This window comes from Leptonychotes weddellii, chromosome 7 (genome assembly GCF_054177405.1).
Source record: "Leptonychotes weddellii isolate Sample4059 chromosome 7, ASM5417740v2, whole genome shotgun sequence".
Lineage (NCBI taxonomy): Eukaryota > Metazoa > Chordata > Mammalia > Carnivora > Phocidae > Leptonychotes > Leptonychotes weddellii.
This window is the reverse complement of record NC_138375.1, coordinates 74,920,803-74,941,795: the sequence shown is the minus strand read 5'-3', so window position 1 is coordinate 74,941,795 and position 20,993 is coordinate 74,920,803. Positions and strand designations below refer to the sequence as shown.

The 20,993-nt window shown below is 36.1% G+C and overlaps 1 protein-coding gene across 1 annotated transcript in view; it reads left to right on the top strand.

Moving 5' to 3' along the window:
• Positions 1-20,993, top strand: part of SLF1 (SMC5/6 complex localization factor 1) — a 78,187-nt gene that overhangs the window by 43,204 nt on the left and 13,990 nt on the right. The window contains exons 13-15 of the mRNA XM_006742575.3: positions 787-918; positions 1,713-1,878; positions 9,426-9,573. Coding sequence (XP_006742638.1) covers positions 787-918; positions 1,713-1,878; positions 9,426-9,573 — 446 coding nt within the window. The remainder of the gene's footprint in view (positions 1-786; positions 919-1,712; positions 1,879-9,425; positions 9,574-20,993) is intronic.

Sequence of the window (20,993 nt, the reverse complement as noted above, 5' to 3'; positions counted from 1 at the left end):
TTACAAATTCAAATCCTCAGTTGCACAATTCACATTTCATGTGTTCAATAGAACGTATCCATCATCACCGAAAGTTCTATTGGACAGGACTGCTAGAGTAGATGGAAAGAAAGAAATAGATATTAAATTTTTTAAACTCTTAGAAAATAGCCCAAGTGGGGGTGCCTCCGTGGCTCATTTGGTTAAGCATCCAACTCTTGATTTAGACTCAGGTCACGATCTCCGTCATGAGATTGAGGCCCACATTGGTGTCCGTGCTGGGTTTGGAGCCTGCTTGGGATTCTATCTCCCTCTCCCTCTGCCCCCACCCCACCATGCTTGCTCTCTCTCTCAAAAAAAAAAAAAAAAAAATAGAGCCCTAAATGACCTTCATTTTACTAAAAAATAATAACAAAAAATCTTGAGTAAGAAGAGGACTTTAGAGAGTATTTATAAATTGAGAGTATAGCTGTTCACCTGAATTGAAAGCATAATGTAATATATAATTTTTTGTTCTTTGTCAGTGAAATAAAGAATACAAAGAGAGTACCATTAGGCTATTAAACATTACAATCATTGAAAAATAGAGAAATTAGATCTGTATTACTAAATATTCAATGTCATGAGATCTTTGACATGGTTTTCTTTTTAAAGGAAGAAAATATATTGATAAAATTTTGTTGATTAGCTTTATATTTTTTTGAAGGGAATTTCATTAGAATTCTAATAAAACTCTGAAAGACTTTGTCCGCAGGATATTCATTGAATTGTTTGTATGTCACAAATTACTGGGTTCATGTTTTTCAGGTCTTGCCTTTACAATGAAAATTTTTGCCATCAAATTTCAAAAAATATTATTGGCACAAAAGTGCTCCACCTGACCCTGCTCAAATTTTTCTTTAATTTAGTGGAAAGTGAAGTGCGACATCTGAGCCAAAAGTAAGTTTAATCACAAAGAAAAAATTTTCTGTATTTATATTGTTTTATGTACCATTTTTCTAATTTATGTACATCCAAAGAGTCACCTTGTTTTCTAGTTTAGATTTATGTTTTGGTTTTTTTTTAGGATTTTATTTATTTGACAGAGCAAGAGAGCACAAGCAGGGGGAGCGTCAGAGAGAGAGGGAGAACCAGGCTCCCCGCTAAGCAGGGAGCCTGACATAGGGCTGGATCCCAGGACCCTAGGGTCATGACCTGAGCCGAAGGCAGATGCTTAACCGACTGAGCCACTCAGGTGCCCCTAGTTTAGATTTATTTTTAAAACATAGTTGCAGACATAGTTCTTCAGTGGCAATAAAGTTTTTTATGTTCTTTATGTGTCTTTAGTTCACATTTTTGTTTTTCACTAACTTAGACATTTGGATAGGTAAGATTTTGTTTTATTTTTCAGGGTTTATGTTTTTTTCAATTCTTAAGTAATTTAATACTTAAATAAAAGTTCCACTAGGGTTTTTTTTAACACTGACTCTATAATATTCATGATAAGTTTTGTGTATGCTCTAAAACATGCAGTTAGATTACTCTGTGCGTGTATTTGTTGGTCATTATATTGAATTGTGGACTCTTTATATTTTGTTCTTTATTATAACTGTATGTTGTAATCTTCATATTTTATGCCTTTTCTATATTTAGAAACCACTAGATCTTTTTGTATTATGGCAAGAGATATTATGCCTAATAACTATAGTGATCAAATTGGCATAAAGATATACTTTGATTCATATTTTCATTAGGTTGTATGACTGGTCAGATTCTCAGAGTCTGAAAATAACAGGAAAGGCAATTCTTCTTGAAATCTTTTGGTCAGGAAATGAGGCCTCTGGGCTTTTGACCAAACCAGTAAATATGCTTTTGGAGTGGACTATATATTCTCACAAGGAAAAATGCAAGTCTAATGATGTAAGTAGAATTGATTTACAAACGAATAATGGCCTATGAAGAAGTACATCTTTGAGTTATGCCTCTTTTGTCTTTATTCTTTGAACAATTTGAATAAAACTAAAATCTACCCAAATGTGTCATTGTTTTCTATTTAGTTTACTTAGTTTTATTGTAAAAGATCCTTAGAGGCTGGCTTCTTCATCATCACACATTTGGATATAGTAGCTAGGGACAGTTATTTGATCATTAGTCCTAAGAAATCTGTATTCACTTAGCATTCTAGATTTTTTACTTTTGTATATTTCAATTCATAAGGAACCTATGATTTTAAAATTTGAGTTCATACAATTTTTTTTTTTATACAAATAAAAAGTTCAACTTGTTTTTAAAACTGCCTTTGTGGTTGTTAGCAGTTATTTCTTCATAAGTATATCTTGCTTGTCATTAGAAATTTAATGTACAGTGATTTTAGTGTATTACCTACCTGAAGGTAGTTGGGAAGATTAAATGCACTGAAATATGTGAAGTGCATAGCAATATACTGTGCCATGTTTTGCGTTTATAATTACTATTAGTCACCTTTCTCCTCTTCAAAATAATCACCTTTGGGACTTTATTTTCTGCTTTTTTGTGTTATAGCATTGATTTCTGCTCATAATATTTTAATTCTTCCCTTTTACTTTTATGTCTTGATTATTTGGATCTGTTTTTCATTTTAGTCTTTATTTCTAATAAATATACTCAAAATAAATTGCCTTTGAATACAAATTGAGATTTATGTACAGGTTTTGATACCTACATCTATTGTGCTGTTAATGTGTTTTTCAGTGTTTTTTATTGTCATTTATGAATTCTCCTTTGATTCAAGAAATACTTTAAGATGTTTTAAAACTTCTAAGTGGGTGAATTTTTGTTATGATTAGTAGATTTTGTTTGCCTGTGCTTTTTTAAACATTTTAATAGTAAATTGGTCTAAAAATGAGCCCTATAATGATTTCTGCCTTCTGAAATTAACTGAACTTTCCTTTTTGACTCCATGTATGGTTACACAATGTGTTTTCTATGTTTTACATTGCTCTGTATCATTTATTATTTAAAGATTGATTTATTTGAGGGCACCTGGGTGGCTCAGTCGTTAAGCATCTGCCTTCGGCTCAGGTCATGATCCCAGGGTCCTGGGATCCAGCCCCGCATCGGGCTCCCTGTTCCGCGGGAAGCCTGCTTCTCCCTCTCCCACTCCCCCTGCTTGTGTTCCCTCTCTCTCTGTGTCTCTCTCTGTCAAATAAATAAATAAAATCTTAAAAAAAAAAAAGATTTGAGAGAGAGAGAGAGAGCACAAGTACAGGGAGGAGCAGAGGGAAAGAGAGAGGGAGAGAAACAGACTCCCCGCTGAGCAGGGATTCCCACCACCCTGCCTGATCCCAGGACCCTGAGATCATGACCTGAGCCAAAATCAAGAGTCGGATGCTCAACCGAGTCACCCAGGAGCCCTACTCTCTATCATCTTTTATGTCAAGTTAAATAATTGCTTTAGTCAAACTCTTCGTAATTTACTTCATGAATTTATCCCCCCCCCCCCCTTTAAATCATCTGTACTGTGTATATAGTGATGCATAGTGGTTTGGGTGGAGAATTCTGGTGTCAGATGGCCATAAAGTATTCTTTCTCAAGGAAAATTCCTACATAGTTTATCTTCTCACATTTCCTCTGATCTGTTTTCTCTGCTTGACTTTTTTTAGTTCCAATTAAACTTATGTTACACCTTCTCCTTTTTCCTCTGCTTTTTCATTCTCATCTAGATTTTCAGGTTTTCTTCTGTACATGGAGCATTCTGGGTAGTGTCTTTTCATTTAATTTTTAGTTCACTAGTCTCTTTTCAGCTATGTCTAATATGTTGTTAAACATGACTATTACATTTTTGGCAGTTTTCGACTTTTTTGCTTCCTAATTACTATACATGTTTTTATGGTTTCTAGTTCCCTACAAAATTTTCAAGGTTTTCTTTTGTCTTTTAATGTGGCAGTAATAGTTAATTTATAGTTTATGTATGACTGTTTCATATTTGAAGTCTTTGTGAATCTGTTTCTAACTGTTGTTTCTGCTATTTCCTTCTCTTGTGTTTTTTATATTCTCTTACAAGCTAGTTATCATTTACTGTATGCCATAAAGTGCATTTGAAAAATTATTTGTACAAACGGTAACATGGCAAATGCACCAAATATCTTTCTCCAGAGAGAATTTCTGTTGCTAGGTTTGAGGGTCCCTGGTAGTCCCAAGTGAAGTACAGAGCTACAAATACATGTTTTTTTCTATTGTGTATTAGGCCTTGGACTATGACTTTTATACTCCTTTTCCTCTAGGCTCCACAAAACCACACTTCAGTCTCTCAGCTCTTTCTTTGGGGTCAGCAAGTGTCCTTAGGGCAAAGTCAGCTAGTTTTGAGTGACTCATTTGGCTCCTTACCTTCTCCTAGATCTTGGCGTAGCAATTCTTTATAACTTTCCAGAAGTTATGTTATCTTTCCAGAAGATGTTTTATATATTGTATTCAACATTTTCAGTTTTCTTTTATAAGGTCATTTATTTGAAATAGTTATGCCTCCATTATCAGAAACAGAAGCCATTGCTGGTTTTTAAAAATTCTGTTTAGAGGGTTGCCTGAGGCTTATAAAAAGAAAATTCTTGGGCGCCTGGGTGGCTCAGTTGGTTAAGCGACTGCCTTCGGCTCAGGTCATGGTCCCGGAGTCCTGGGATCGAGTCCCACATCGGGCTCCCGGCTCGGCGGGGAGCCTGCTTCTCCCTCTGACCCTCTCCCCTCTCATGCTGTTTCTCTCTCTCTCTCTCTCAAATAAATAAATAAATAAAATCTTAAAAAAAAAAAAGAAAATTCTTTCAATTTTTCTTTAATTTGGCATTAGAAAGGGAGAATTATTTCTGGGTATAGCTAGTTTTTGTGACCAAGTAATTGTATTATGTGGCAGTAACCACGTGAGTAGCGATTATTTTGTACATGTCTTATTTTTTTTTAAGATTTTATTTATTTATTTGACAGAGAGAGACACAAGCAGGGGGAGGGGAGAGGGAGAAGCAGGCTTCCCTCAGAGCAGGGAGCCTGATGTGGGGCTCGATCCCAGGACCCTGGGATCATGACCTGAGCCGAAGGCAGACGCTTAACGACTGAGCCACCCAGGCGCCCTGTACATGTCTTATTTAAAAAGAAATAAGATTATACACACATGTAAACTGAAATTACTCAACATAATAGAACTATCTATGTTTCATTGCCAATTGAGTTTCATACTTTTATAATACTTCTAAGATAAAACTGATAACATTCTTATTAATTAATATGTCTTTTTATGTACTTTTTAGACCACAGAATCATTGGGGATAGAAAATATTTTCTCATTATGGAGCATTTCTTTTTTATCCATTTGATTATATAATAAAATTGCTCATTTGTAACTGAAAACAGTAATAAAACTGACATTTTCACAATTTTACTGAATCACCAAAGGACTATCAAAGATAAGAATTTATTCAGGAAATACTGATGTAAATAATAACAGACTTATCCATGATTAACTTAAAGGTTTTTGTTCAGATTTTAAATAAGTTAAACATATTTTGTAAAGCAGTCTGCAATAAATTGTAGCATCAGTTGTAATATTAGAACTAGCTTTAAATTTAGCAAATCAATACTTTATTTAACATTGAATTGTTTAAATTCATAAAAACTGTTTTGTGTGTGTGTGTATATGTGTTACCTTATCTGCTAGAATTCATTCTTGTACCTAATTAAATCTTTTTGGCAGTTTCCAATTTCAAGAATTCCATGCATGTTCACAGACATCATTTTCTGTACTGTAAAGCATTTGTTTCTTGATTTGCTGAGTTGAAGCATTCAATTTAAGTCATTAGCTAAACAGAAGTCCTCAGTTTATGCTAATATTGTTTTGTCATAATGTCAATCAGCAAGTGTTGCAGAGTGACACAAAGGCAGTGAATTTCATTGTCATTAATCTGAGAAAGCTTTGGGCTTTCCTTGGCAAAGAGCAGAGGTGAGCTGTGTCAAGGTTATGAAGGAGGTTATTCAAGGTTATTTTGCTAAGCTTGGTGGTTAGTCCTACTTTTCTTTGTGATGTCTTTAAGTGCTATTTAATGATAACCCTACAAATGTAGGTAGAAATGGAAGCTACTTTGTATTTAAAGATAGGGAAATTGAGGCTAAAGAGTTTAAGTAACTTATTTAAGGTGTCACAGCTTGTTAGGGTAAAGCCTTGATTAGAGGCCAAGTCTCCACTGGAGCATACTTGCTCTTTTTTCAAATGCCAGTGTTTTAAACAGGAAGAGGCACATTATGTGTATTATGTTTGCATCTTTCTTACAGAGGTACTAGCAGAACTTTGTGTCATCTGTTGCTAGGGATATTGCTTAAAGCCCTAACCTGGGAGTCAGAAGGCCCAGATTATAATTCTGCATTATATACTAGTCAATTTTTGGAAGCTCACCAAATTTATTAAATGGAGGTTACTTGTACTGACAGATTAATAGAGAACTGTATTGACAGAATGTCTGATAATAGACTTTAATACATTAGAAAGGTGTCCTAACGTAAATGTGTCATGTGCGCATCATGTCTTTCATTTCTTTGTTAATTCCGAGTTTTCTGTTCTTTCAGCTTTAGCATACTTTTAAATATTTCAGGAAAGCTTTTCTCCCTTGATGGTTTATTTGCCATTTCCTCACTAATCCGCTTCTAAACCATATATATATATATATCCACTATGCTAGAAATGGTAGCATTATTTATACACTGTTAAAGTTGCAGCGAGTACAATCCATAGCGCAGTGTCTTGGCCCTGTGGTTATAGTGAGTGGCATAGATAAGAATATATTATAAAAGGATCCAAGAACCTAATCTGAAAGTGTCTTTTTATATAAAAATTTACCATTATGAATATATGGTAGTATGGAAGTTTAGGTAATGTCACACAGATAAGAGTAATTTTGACAGTATCTTTCTTATCATGGTAGAGAAGCTGTAGTCATTCCTTGCGAGTACTATAAGGGCTACCCATCTCTGTTTAATAGCAGTGATATCAAGGTAAATTGAGTAATAGGCAATATTGATATTAATTTATGGTATCAGATGTGTATACATATATTTGTGTAAGGAAAGAGAAAGGTCCCAGCTGGTTGACTTTCTGAGATTTTTTTTAATTGATGAAGTGTTGGATTGTGGTTTATATGAGGCTTAGCTCTGTGGGCTAAGCTCCTTTTTTCCCTATCCAGAGCCTTGGGACCAGGGATCTGAAGTGATCCTGATTTACTCTACTTTTGGGTTGGGGAACATTTCAAGAAATCAAAATTTACCAGTCTCTTGCATCCTTCCTGAGTAGTGTCATCGCTGATATTCAGATATACATGTTGTTGCAAGGAGCATTCTGTGGTATGGATCTTGATAGGATCAATTTTTAGTTTAAATGCAGCTTTTCACTCTCCTGTTTTATGTTCTCTTGATAAGTTGAACCATAAGAAATAAAACTTGCTCGGAGTGACTGTCTCCTTTACAAAGTAAGAACTTTACAAAGTAAGAACTTGGCTTCCTGCAAACTGCTTTGAAGACTAGCTAAGACTCAGTGCTTAAGGGAGTGAGTTCTGGTCAGTTGATGGCTTGGGACCCTACCAGAGTACTAGGGGAGGAGTTGATACTTTCCCAGCCAGCTGATAGAGCCAGTCCTGCTGCTGCTTACCAAGTCATAAAGCTGCAACTGGAAGACTTAAACCCAGCTCTCTAGTCAGGGTGGGAGTCAGGGTGCTGCTGATGCTCATTGACGAATCCTGACCTGGCAGGATCAGACTGTGGTCAAGGTTCTATATCGTAGCCCCTGATGATATTAGAGGAAAGGCTGTGTTTCCCTAATCATTCAACTTAAAATCCCCTCAGCCCCATTCTTCATAGTCTCTCTCTCAAATTCTAATGTCCAGCCCAGCCTTAATGCAATGTATTGCCACACAGTGTGATAGAGCAACAGGGAACTTGTACACATACCTAAGCATCCAGACTCTGGGTTTTTCCTTGGTAAAAACTATTCCAGCAGGCCTGATGTATGTGCTCCTTCACCATTTACCCTTGTTTGGACAACAAAACAGAGCTAGAACTTCAGGGGTGCCTGGGTGGCTCAGTCGTTAAGCGTCTGCCTTTGGCTCAGGTCATGGTCCCGGGGTCCTGGGATCGAGCCCCGCATTGGGCTCCCTGCTCTGCGGGAAGCCTGCTTCTCCCTCTCCCACTCCCCCTGCTTGTGTTCCCTCTCTCGCTGTGTCTCTCTCTGTCAAATAAATAAATAAAATCTTAAAAAAAAAAGAACTAGAACTTCAGTTTTGAAATCACTTAACTAAGAGCTTCTTATTGTAAGGAATGATGATGCCCTCATGAAATATTGTATACCATAAGAACCTTGTCTGCTAAAGGCAGGAGAAATAAATACAGTCGTCACTGATGGTTAGAGATTTCTCTGTCCCTAATCCCATATTAGGCATAGTATGATTGCAGAACATGGCACTCAAAATCTATTCGGATACTGTAGTATTTACTTATTAAAACCTTTTCACATGTTTTCTACCCAATTATTAATCTGGTGATTTTTCTTCACATATCCAACAGGCCTAAAACACAGCCAAAAATAAAGGAATTTCAACTAGTTTTAATGTCTTTGTGGAAAACGTCAACTAGTTTTAACGTCTTTATCAGAGGTGTTTAAAAAATACTTTTGTACCTCTTCACCTTCATAGTTTATGGATTAGAAAGATATTTTCCACATTAGGGTAAAGCACACTTACTGTAATTAAAAATTTGTATGCCTGCTATATTTTTATAGGAATTTAATAATGTTTATAATAGAAGTGATAGAGAACAGCATTCTTTAAAAATTAATCTTTATACATCTCTAAGTTAGGTAATGACATTTGATATAATTTAATAAGAATTTGATCTAATCTGTTTCTTCATTTACAACAAAAAGGACAATCTTATCTGCTAAAGTTTTTATTCATTGTGTTTAAGTCTTTTTCTGGAATATGCCATTTGGGTAAATGTAAAGGTTAATTTTATATATAAATACTAGGGGTGGCTAAGTCTATCTTTTTTTGTAATCCTATATTCCTGTTAACAGAAATCCACAGAAGCCAGATACTTCCTCATTGGTTAAATGAAATTATCGCCATACTAAAGCACTTGACACTATTGAATAATGTTATTTCAAAAGTTTATTATAAGCTATCCATATATTAAGTCCTGGAGGTTTTGTTGTATTAACTCTTTTCATGTGGATATAAAGATATAGATATGGATAGGGAGAGGAAAGAGAAGAGAAGGAAGGAGAAGCAAGAGAATGGAGAGAGGGAGTTAACTTGCTAGGGTTCTCAGGAATACCTATTAGTATGAGCATACCCTGTATTCTTAAATAACTAAGCTTTGCCTCAACAAGTATTCAAAATAAACACTGATAAAAAAAATAGATAATTTAATATGTTTTACTAATATTTTTCCCATCTTAATGTTAGGTCTTCAAACATGAGCTAGCTTACTTATTGACTGGAATTCTTGGAGCAGCAATAGATTATTGGATCTTCCTTGGTCTTAAGAGGGGTAAAAATGTGATGCGACACATGTCTGATGACTTAGGAAGTTATGTTTCCCTTTCATGTGATGGTAAGTGATCTGTATTATGTTTTTCATAGACCTATTATGTGATTTTCCTTTAGGCAGTTTGTAATCTTTAACATACATTCATATGAAGTTTTTTAAAAATACTTCCATATACACTCACTTGTGTACGTATATATACATAGATACACATACATGTGGATATATGTATGAACACGCATACACATAACAAACAGTATAAAGAAGGTAAAAATTACTCATAATGAATGCTCTCACACAGATAAACACTTTTCATCTTTTTCTTTCCAGTAATTTCTAAGTATTTTTACATAGTTGAACTCATGTAATTTGTATTCTTATTTTCTTCTAAATGTTACATGAGCCTTCACCCCATACACATAATTTATTATTCAAAATATTATTTTGAAATTTCATAAATTTGAATGTTCTAGAAAATAGTACCTGCAAATAAATTATTATATATGTACATATAATACTATTGTTTTCCTTAATAATATAACTAAAAATTATAAGTAAACTACCCTATGCAAGTAAACACTTAACCAGACAAATTTATTTATTTTTATTAACTAGACAAGTTTAAATCTGTTCATTCTCTTTTCACTGAAGAAATAGATTAGCTTTTTTATGTATGGTGTTTTGGAATCTTACATGGTAAGAACTATTTTTAGTCCCTTTAATATTTGTAATCATTCAAGTTGAATAGAAAGCATTATCTTTTGTGCAGGGAGCAGGGAGCCCAATGCAGGACTCCTCAGGTCTCTTCCTGCAAAAATACTTAACAAAAGACAATGAAATTTATTGACTCAGAATACTTATGTTATAAAGCCACTTGGATTAATTTATATTATATCACTATTTAAAACATTTACCCCGTGTACCTGTTGCTGTATAATTTTCCTTATTATAAAAACCTGCAACTATTTCTTTCCCATTGAGTCTGGTGATATAGCAAACGAGCAAGGATTAAGCAAAAATAAATAATTTATATATAATTTTCTCACTCTTTCTCCTCTCCCCAATCATCTCTTCTAATTTTAAAATTTCCTCTAAAATAAATGGGGGGAGGAATATTATTTAAGCAATGTGGTAACAGAACTCATTTTCTCACGCTCACCTTATGAAAGGTTTGGTCTCCTAAGTGAGGAAGCCTTCCAAAAGACCTGAGGTACATTCCTGAACTTTAAAGTCTGTTTAGGGAACTATGAATCTTTTTATTTCTCTCTTGTATTGTAACTTCCTAAAATGAACGTATTGTTCAAAACAAGTGAGTTTGTGGCCCTCCAATATAAAGGATCATTTTTATATACTTTAAAAATTTTAGATTGCAAATTATTCTTTTTTGTTACACTTGTGTTTCAGTGCATCTAGGTTTTATGTAAAAGAAAAAGTTCTTGAATATGCTGTCAATCACTTTAATGCTTTGAAAAGACATTCTAGAATAGGAATCCAGGATTAAAACTAGGTTCAGGATTTATTCGATGATGCCCTCTAAAGAGAGGTCTCTTTTTATACTACTGAAGTTAGAAGATTTTTATCTTAAGCATTTTATCTTTTTTTTTTTTTCTTTTTCATTGAGCTGAGGGGTAATTACTGTTCCTTTTGTGGAGTAGCTGTCCTTTGTTGCATGACTTTTTAACATTTCTTAGCTCAAATTCAATTTTCCTTTAGGATCTTTTATTATTTCTTTCACACCATTCCTACTGGGTAGTTCTTTTGTTACTGGTGTTGTTTTAGAAAAGCAAATTTCTGTCATCATTTGCTAGCATCAGAACTAAACATTCAGCTAAAAGGATTCCCCTGTTTTTATTCCATAATGAAACTTCTTTGAGTTGCGGGACCCAGGCCAGGATTAGTGGTGGCTTTAGAGACTTCAATGACTTTAGAGTCAGTATAGTTATATGTGTTGTTTCCAGTATGTATTGGTCACCTTTAGGGAAATATAATTTATCTTATAGTTTAGCCAAATGCAGGAAATACAAGCCTGTACTAATAGGGTTCTCTATACATCACTTTCAGTGATTGCTTCTCTCATATTCTGAATTTCCCTTTGCTTTTAAAGCAGGGTATTGTTATTCACTCTTATTTCCACCTTTCACATGACAAGTTTTAATCCAGCAAGTTTTAGTCTGTGACTGACTTAAGCTAAATCTACACCTAATGTTACCATTACAATTCTTTTTTTTTTTAAGATTTTATTCATTTATTTTTGCGAGAGAGAGAGAGAGAGAGCGCACATGAGCACATGAGCCTGGGTGGGGGGGAGGAGGGACAGAGGGAGAAACAGACTCCCACCCAGCAGGGAGCCCAGGACCCTGGGATCATGACCCAAGCCGAAGGCAGATGCTTAACCACCTGAGCCACCCAGGCGCCCCACCATTACAATTCTTTCAACATACTGAGCAATTACTTTGCTTCCCCAGATAATGTTTGATCACTAATATTTAAAACTCTAATTGAGATTTAAACTATATCCATGTTTGGGGCACCTGGGTGGCTCAGTTGGTTAAGCGACTGCCTTTGGCTCAGGTCATGATCCCAGAGTCCTAGGATCAAGCCCTGCATCGGGCTCCCTGCTGCACGGGAAGCCTGCTTCTCCCTCTCCCTCTGCCTGCCGCTCCCCCTGCTTGTGCTCTCTCTCTTCTCTCTCAGTCAAATAAATAAATGAAATCTTAAAAAAAAAAAAACTATATCCATGTTTGAAATTCTTTTTTTTTACCCTTCTCAAAACACACAAAATTGGTCCCTTAGGCTTCTTAATTTGGCTACAGGTAGGCAGTTTTAAAAATTTATTTCTAGGGCGCCTGGGTGGCTCAGTTGGTTGAGCGACTGCCTTCGGCTCAGGTCATGATCCTGGAGTCCCTGGATCGAGTCCCGCATCGGGCTCCCTGCTCGGCAGGAAGTCTGCTTCTCCCTCTGACCCTCCCCCCTCTCATGTGCTCTCTCTCATTCTCTCTCTCTCAAATAAACAAATAAAATCTTTAAAAAAAAAAAATTTATTTCTAGGGCGCCTGGGTGGCTCAGTTGGTTAAGCGACTGCCTTCGGCTCAGGTCATGATCCTGGAGTCCCGGGATCGAGTCCCGCATCGGGCTCCCTGCTCGACAGGGAGTCTGCTTCTCCCTCTCCCGCTCCCCCCTCTTGTGCTCCTTCTCTCTCTCACTCTCTCTCTCAAATAAATAAAATCTTTAAAAAAAAAATTATTTCTAAAATACTATCTTCCTAATTTTTTGTTGTTAGTATGTCTTGATTTTTTACCTTTGTCAAGAGACAGTAATCAGGTGAACAGTTTGTCTTTAAGAGAGCAGTAGCTTTTCTATAGCTAATATGTAAAATTAAAGTGTTTATTATGGACTTTGTAGCATAATACTTTTATCTGCACAAGGGGACCAGGTGTTCTAATCATGTCCTTTTTGTCAGCATGTTGATACTTTGTTGAAGAACCATTTCTTTTTCTCTATCGCTACCCCTGCCATCCCCACCCCCCCTTTTTGTTTTTTTTTACTATTTTTTGGCATTCTTTTTTTTTTTTTTTTTTAAGATTTATTTATTTATTTGAGAGGAAGAGAGAGTCCCAAGCAGACTCTGCACTAGGTGGGTAGCCTAACATAGGGCTCAATCCCACAACCCTGAGATCAGGACCTGAGCTGAAACCAAAAGTCGGTCACTTAACCCACTGAGCCACCCAGGCTCCCCTCTTTGTATTATTCTTTAGTTCAGTTACTATTTTTTGCTTTTCCTAAGTCACTAATAAAAATGTTATAGTTTGGCTGTTATATGACATCCAGTTGAAGATAATGGTCCATCTTTCTCATTTATAGCCAACAGTACATTTTTGTTTTTCTTAGTGCAAAAGTATAAAATTCATATTGTGATGCTACTCAGATTCAAATCTATTAATTTTAGTTTAGTAAAACTGTTGTTAGTTCAGTAGGTAAGTAAAGATCTTTCAGTAGGTAAGTAAAATCCTTTATCCTTTCCATCAGATCTCCTGTCCATCGACCCACATAGATGCCATTCTTTTATTTCTGAACACTTTGAACAGAAAGTTTCCTTATCTCCTTTTCTGTTTTTTAAGATCAAGTGATCCAAAAGGGTTTTGTTTTGTTTTTTCTTTTTTTTTTTTAATGCCTAATTGAAATTCCTGGTAAATTAGCTAGAACTAGGGGTTAGCAAATTTTTTTGTATGTGGTACCACATAGTAAGTATTGTTGGCTCTACAAGCTCACAGTCTGTCCTCAGCTCTGCAGTTGTAGGAAGAGAAGCCATACACAATATATAAATGGAATGGCTGTGTTCCAGGAAACTTTATTTATAAAGATAGACAGCAAGACATTGTTTCCTAATTTTTAACTTGTTTCTCCTGTTCTTAGTGGGAAGAAAACATGTCATCACAATCTACAATAATACTTTTGATATCTTTAGAGAACTTTAATAAAGCTTCCTTTGCCCTTCATAGGCTACATCACTATTTTTTCCAAACCTTTATTCACTTTTATTTTTTAAATCTCTATTATAATCCCTCTGCATGCTTCAGGCCTCTTCCATCAATATGTTTTCATGATTTTACTAAGTATCTCATCAAAATGTTCCTATTCTTTTCATTTATTCAGCAGATTTTTATTGCCACTCTATCAGGCATTGATCTAAATGCCATGTATAGTGGAAGTGGGGCAGGGGGGACAAAACATGGTTCTTAATTTTTTGGAGTTTTTGGTGGGAGAAACAGACTACAATTAGATTAATGTAAATATATCATTTAAAAATGCTAAGTGCTTCAAACAAGAAAAACTAGGTGTTGAGATGAGTGAATTTACACTTCATATCAGGTAGTCGAGGAAAGCAGTACCTAAAGGGTAAGTAGGAGTTTGGCAGAGTCAGGAAAGGCATCTCCCATTAGAAAACACAACATTTACCAAAACTGAGACAGGAAAAAGCGGGACCTGTTTGAAATCTTATGGTAGCTGGCTGCTGGCAAGATGCAAGGAGAAGAGTGAATAAAGGCAGAGGAAGAGTTGAGGAGTTAGAAGCCATTTTAATAAAGGAGTGCCATGATGTGCTAAATATTTTTTAAAAGATGATCTGGGCTTAGCTTTCTAGGGTTATTGCTCTCTGCCAATTACTCATTTGTTCATTTATCTTTCAAATACTAAATGTTTCTTCTCTGCAAGTCAGTGACCTATAACCTGTGAGGAATACAAAAATGATCCTGCCCTTAAAGGTCTTACAGTCCCGTGGCTTAGTTTCTTGTGTTCTATTGTTCATCTGTTATTTATTATTCCCTTTAAATGTGTTACCTGATAATATGTGGATCCACTATAGTTAGTGTTTTCTATTTTTTTTAAAGCTATCAAATGGTCTTTCTGGATGAATAACTTCATTTGGTCATTTCTTTTGAACTGTACAGTGCAAATTATTTCTGTTTTGTTTTTGCCTCTGCTTAGAGGTGATGTGTTAAGAAATTGTAGTAAATGCTGTGATGATAGGCTTTTTTTTTTTTAAATGTGTAACTAGAGATTTTATATTCAAAAGAATTCTTGCAGAATAGAAGAAAATTTTTGTAAACCATGTATCAGATGAGGGGTTAATATTCAAAAGATATAAAAAACTAACAAAACTTAATAGCAGATAAACAGTCTATTAAAATTTGGGCAGAAGAACTAAAGAGACATTTTTCCAAAGAGGACATCAAAATGGCCAACAGGCACGTGAAAAGATGCTCAGGATCACTAATCATCAGGGAGATGCAAATCAAAACGACAGTGAGATAACCTCACCAGTTAGAATGGATATCATCAAGAAGACGAGACAAGAGCTGACAAGGTTGTGTTTTTAAAAAAGCAGGGGGGCTGAGGCAGGGACCTTTATGCACTGTTAGTGGGAATATAGGATAGTCCAAATATTATGAACAATAATGTGGAGGTTCCTCAAAAAATTAAAATTGATCTACCATACAATTCAGCAGTACCATCTTTGGGTTCATACCCAAAGGAAGTAAAAACAGCATTTTGATGAGGGTTATGCACACCCATTTTCACAGCATTATTCACACTAGCCAAGATACGAAAAAACCCAAATGCCTATCATTGGATGAATGGATAAAAAAGATGTGGTGTACATATACATTGGAATATTATTCAGCCATGACAAAGGAGGATATTCTGCCATTTGAAACAACATGGATGGACCATGAGTGTATTATGCTAAGTGAGATAAGTCACACAGAGAAAGACAAGTACTGTATGATATTAATTACATGTGGAATCTTTAAAATCAAACCTGTAAAAAAAAAAAAAAGTAAAATTGATGTGGTATGATGTTGGGGTCCTGGAGTGAATGGTCAAGAAAGAATTCTTGAGACATCTTTGGTGCAAAAAGATGTTTCTTTTTAAGCACAGGGACAGTACCCGTGGGCAGAAAGAGCTGCACTGGGGTTATGAGGAGTGACTGATTATATACTTTTAAGTTGGGAGGGGGTTAAGGATGGGGTTAAGTCTCTAAGGAATTTGGAAGCAAGTTTTTTAGGACCTTGAGGGGCTAGCTGTTTATAGGAAAAGGCCATTAGTAAAACTTTAGTCACAAGACCCTTCAGATGTTTGTCAGTGGGCCATATGTTTGGAGGATGATTGCTAACATATATCGGGGGGAGGGGGGCAGAGATAAAGGAAGTTTCCAAAGGGATTTTTGTATGTTAAAGAAGACTTACAGGATCCTGGAAGTTGGGCTAATGTCTAGCTAAGGTTGCCTTTTGCCTCCGGCAAAGTATTAACATTGAGGCAGTTGAGTGGTAGAGGAAGGTCACTCTGCCTGTCTCAACTACTAGTCAATGGGCTACAAAGGAAATTTAATTTATTTTTCTTAGACATTTATTTTGCCTTTGTTCTCCACATCAAAATGATGGTTAGTATAGGATGGGAAATGGGGGGATAAGATTGATTGTGTTTAAGGGTACAAACTTGAAATGAGTAGTAAATAAGCCATAGAGATCTAATACATAGTATAATAAATACAGATAATATTATACTATAATGATGTTATATAATAAATGTTACTTCAATGGCAGTCACATTATAATATATAAATGTATCAAAGTGATAGGCTGTACACCTTAAGTTTATAAAATGTAACATCAAGTTGATTAAAATCTTCTGATGATCATTCTTCAGTTTACTGCTTGCACAGTTTCTATAATACTTATAGTCTAGTAGGCTGTGAGTAGTCAGCTGTAACAAAAGGTTATAAATAACTCCTTTCTATTGTCCAGTTCTTATAAATTGCAGTTTGGGAAAGGATTATTTAAATTTGCAATCTCCTCTTTGTGTGGGGCTAGGTGGATCTACTTAACATCTGACTGGAGCCATTTGCCCATATGGCAGTGTGCCTTAAGGCAAGAACTTCAGGTCTATTTAGGCAAGGCAGAGTTTCTAGCTTAGCCTAGACACTTTTTATATTTTGGGCTGGATAATTCTTTATTGTTGGGGACTTTCCTGTGAACTGTGAATTGTAGGGCATTTAGTAGCATCCAAGGCTTTTGACCACTGGATGCCAATAACACCTCCCACCCTAGTTGTGACAATCAAACATTGCCAAATGTTCCCTGGAGTAAAATTCTCCACCCACTTAGTCCATTCTTTTTCACCTCCCCCTCTCTTAACCCCCTCCCCCAATTTTACAAATCAAACAATCAAGGACTGCAAGGATACCATCCCTTAGCCTTTTGGTAAGGCATTTGAACAGGAAAGGACTTAAATTGGTTGTCTGGTGCCTTTTCAGCCTAAAGAAACTCAGCACCTGACTATAGAGGTCAAGTTTTATACTTGTGTATATTGTGTCTTTGAACCTCTTCTGTCTGTGTGAGGCTCCTGTATGAAAGGAATTAAATTTGTTATTTTTCTGTTAATCTTTCTTATGTCAATTTAATTAATAGAGCAGCCAAAAGAATCCAGAACGGTTGAGGGAAAATTTTTCCTCCCCTACAGTTGACCACATAGAGAGTAATTTTATTGCTCGCTCTGGGGCTGCTCCCACTGAGAGATCCTGGGACCACTGACAGAAAGCCAGCAGAAAGTAAGACTTCTTACCATGTCAGTGTCCCAGATCTCTTCCTACATGGCCCAGTGGAAGCAAGAATGGTGAGAGTCCTTTTTGCTTTTCTAAATTTGGATTAGCAGGAGGAAATATTTGTGAAACTAGTTCCTTGCATATAGTGACTCTGTTAAAGGTTTGTTATGAGTAGTCTTGGTTTTTATTGATCATTTTCCTCCCAGAGACAGTCACTGTTTTTCTTTGTCTCTCTTATGTTGTTTGTCACAAGGAGGAAAACCATAGGGTATAACACAAGCATAAGCCCCATAAACCTACTTTTTTGAGCCAGTGGCCTCACCGACTGGTGAGTTCATGGTTCTCATCAAACAGGTGTATGTTTAGACAGACTTTGTTGTGGGTCAACATGCACATAAGGTAAAGGCTTTTGGAAGCCAAACCTGCAAAATTGGGGTGCACGGGTCGAGCATTTAAAGGCTATTAGAGTGCCCACCACCTAACTTAGTGACTCCCATATTAGGATAAGTTGGTCCTAGAGCAGGTTAGATAGACACTAGGTCACCCACCAACCTCAAGACGATTTCTGTGCCACGAGATACTTTGTAAAAAAAAAAAAAGAAAGAAACTCACAATCCCCCAAAACGAACATCCCTATTAAGTATTACTCTGGCTCTGAGAGACCTGAGGCTCAGTTAGTGTACATATAAGAGAAACTGGATGAGGTTTTACGTTTGTCTTGTTCTGTGTCTTGAGAGCTTGGCTTTATGACCACTGGGAATATTTTTCCATCATTTCTGTCAGCTGGAAGGTGCACATACCAGCATGCCGATTGGTGGCCAGTTGAGTAGACTGGAGTTCCGAGACATGAAGTCATAAGCAGCACTCCCTTTGTCTGACTGTGCAAGCTGTGAGGGGAGTTTATCGTGAGAGGTCCCAGTCCATAAGAGGCCTTAGTCATCTCATCCTATGTTGTTACTGCTAGAAAAGTCCCATTCCAGTAGTGTCTGCACACTGTCACAGATTAACATGTCTGTGACCAGAGACACTATTTTCACAATACCATTTTTACTGTAACAACTTCTGTAGACTCTTTGAATGATCTTCTTGGATCATAGGGGCTGCATCTTCTGTACCCTGTCTCTTGGGTCTATGGTAAAGATTGATTCTAACATGGAAAGGTGCCTCTGGGTCTTTCCATAAAAAGGCTTACTGGTTTGAGTTGTTATTACGATTAGTATAAGATCCCTCATGTCAATGGCCAGACAACTTTATAGTATAAAAATATATAATTGGTTATATATAAAAGGAAAAATTTTAGAGAGCTCTGTCTTAAACAGTTGTCTTATTAGTGCCTCTGGAAAGACCAGATTTAAAAAGAGGGACCCACAGGAATATAATAGCTAGCCTTAAGGACACCCTTAACAAGATTAAAGAAGAGAAATTAGAACAAAAATTAAAGTCCACATCCCATATAAATTCCCTATCTTAAATTCCAGCCCCATCTCCTCAGCATATTCCCTTAACTCCCCAAATTTCCCTGTCTTCTCCCCAAAATTCCTCAAACACCCAGCTAGCTACTTGTATTTCCTTTTGCTGAAAGATTTACTTAGAGCTTTCTAGCCTCATCTGCAAGCCCAGAGTGTATTGGTTACTAGTGTAAATGCTGAAGGCTAGGAAGTAAATTTAAACAGAAGCACCTGTAATGGGCAGTAGGCCTCCGTCTGCTATTTCTTAAAATTCCTCCTACTTCACAGGATTCTGTAATCAGCCCCTGCTAGGTTCCGGCCTTCCTCTAGTGTCCCTTGAGGATGTGTGTGTACTGGACCCCCACTGCAAAAAATTCATGACCCATGAACACCAGCAAATCTTTTACATGATAAAGCCCTCTTATCTCTACTTTCAGAAGACTTACCAAATTTAGAGAACAGAAAGATTAGTGGCCATTCACAACCCCACTAGGGGGGACCTTGATTAGCTGCAAAAGAGTATTCTCCCCACCCATAGTTGTGCTGCAGTTAACTGACAAGCCAGATGGATCCCTGAGGAAAAATCCGCCTCTCTGAGGAAACAGATGACCAGAGTATCTCTTAGACCCGCCTACAAATGATCAGCTGACGGCCTAAAGGCTGATGTTCAGGGTCTCAGAAGCAACAGTAGAGGCTTTTTCCCCTAAGATGAATTGGGCCAAGATTGAATTCTGCAATCAGAAAGAAGGCCTTTGTGTTTTAAAACATTACAGAAACGTTACAAAGGTATATTGCACTAAACCCTGAAGTTTTAGATATGGAAATCTTTAGGTTTCTATCTTAGTTGGAAATTTTTTCCATGATATAAGACCTTATCTTACAGATCTTTGCAAAACCGGGAATGAAGCCCTAGAAACAATTACCATCCCCCAAATCTTCCCTATAAATCTTAAAATGCTGGTAGATTGTAAAAGATTGGGATGTTGAAAATAGAATTGTCCTACACTTAAGAAAAGGAAAGAAAAATTTAAATAGCAATTACCACATTTCTGATAAATCATAGGCAAATATGCCCCAAAAGCTCCATTTTGGAGAAAACTTGGATACTAGGTGCATTTGTGATGTAGATTTTCTACAGCCACATACTCTAAGACCTAAGATCCATTCTTTGAAGTGCAAACTTTAGGGAGAAGTTTTTTTATCTGAAGAAGTAAACAAAGGAACTATTTAGAAATAAAGCTAATAAAAAAAATCTTAAATGTCATCTCCATAAATACTGAAGAGCTTTAGCCATCTGAGCAGGTGAATTTAACTTATTCCAATTGTCAAAACAAAATTTGGATCCAACTGCTCTTTTATAAATTTTGCATTATCATACCCATCTCATGACTAAAATTTTAAAACAAAAGCTGTGAGGGCTGTTTGCAGGTGTGTGTGTGTGTGTGTGTAGGGTAGATGTATAATACTCTACCTCTGGATAGTACTGCTAAAATTATAAAAAGAACTCTACTTAATTGGCTTAAAAACAAACAGTCCATATAAATGGATTAAATAATCTTAAAATTCTCAGAAATACATCAGGCTAATGCAAATGCCTTTTAGGTCCACATAATCTGGGAAAGTATTGAGTATTAAAGCTAGTTTAAGTTCATTGGTTTAATTAAAATAAATATGTCTTTAAAATTACCAACATTGAATATAATATAGACATATAACTTTTACTCTACCCAAGTTTATTAGTGAAATTAGTTCCTGTTATCTCAAAAAAATTTGTGAGCAAGAAAAATAGGTTGGGATGATGGCTGGCTTTGTCTAATGTCTTACGACGTTTTCATGGGTAATCTGAATATAATTGTTGGGAGCAAGTGATTTAGTTAGATGTAAGTGGGGTAAGAGTTTTTAGGTTAATTTTTTTCTACGATAATTATGTTTTATGG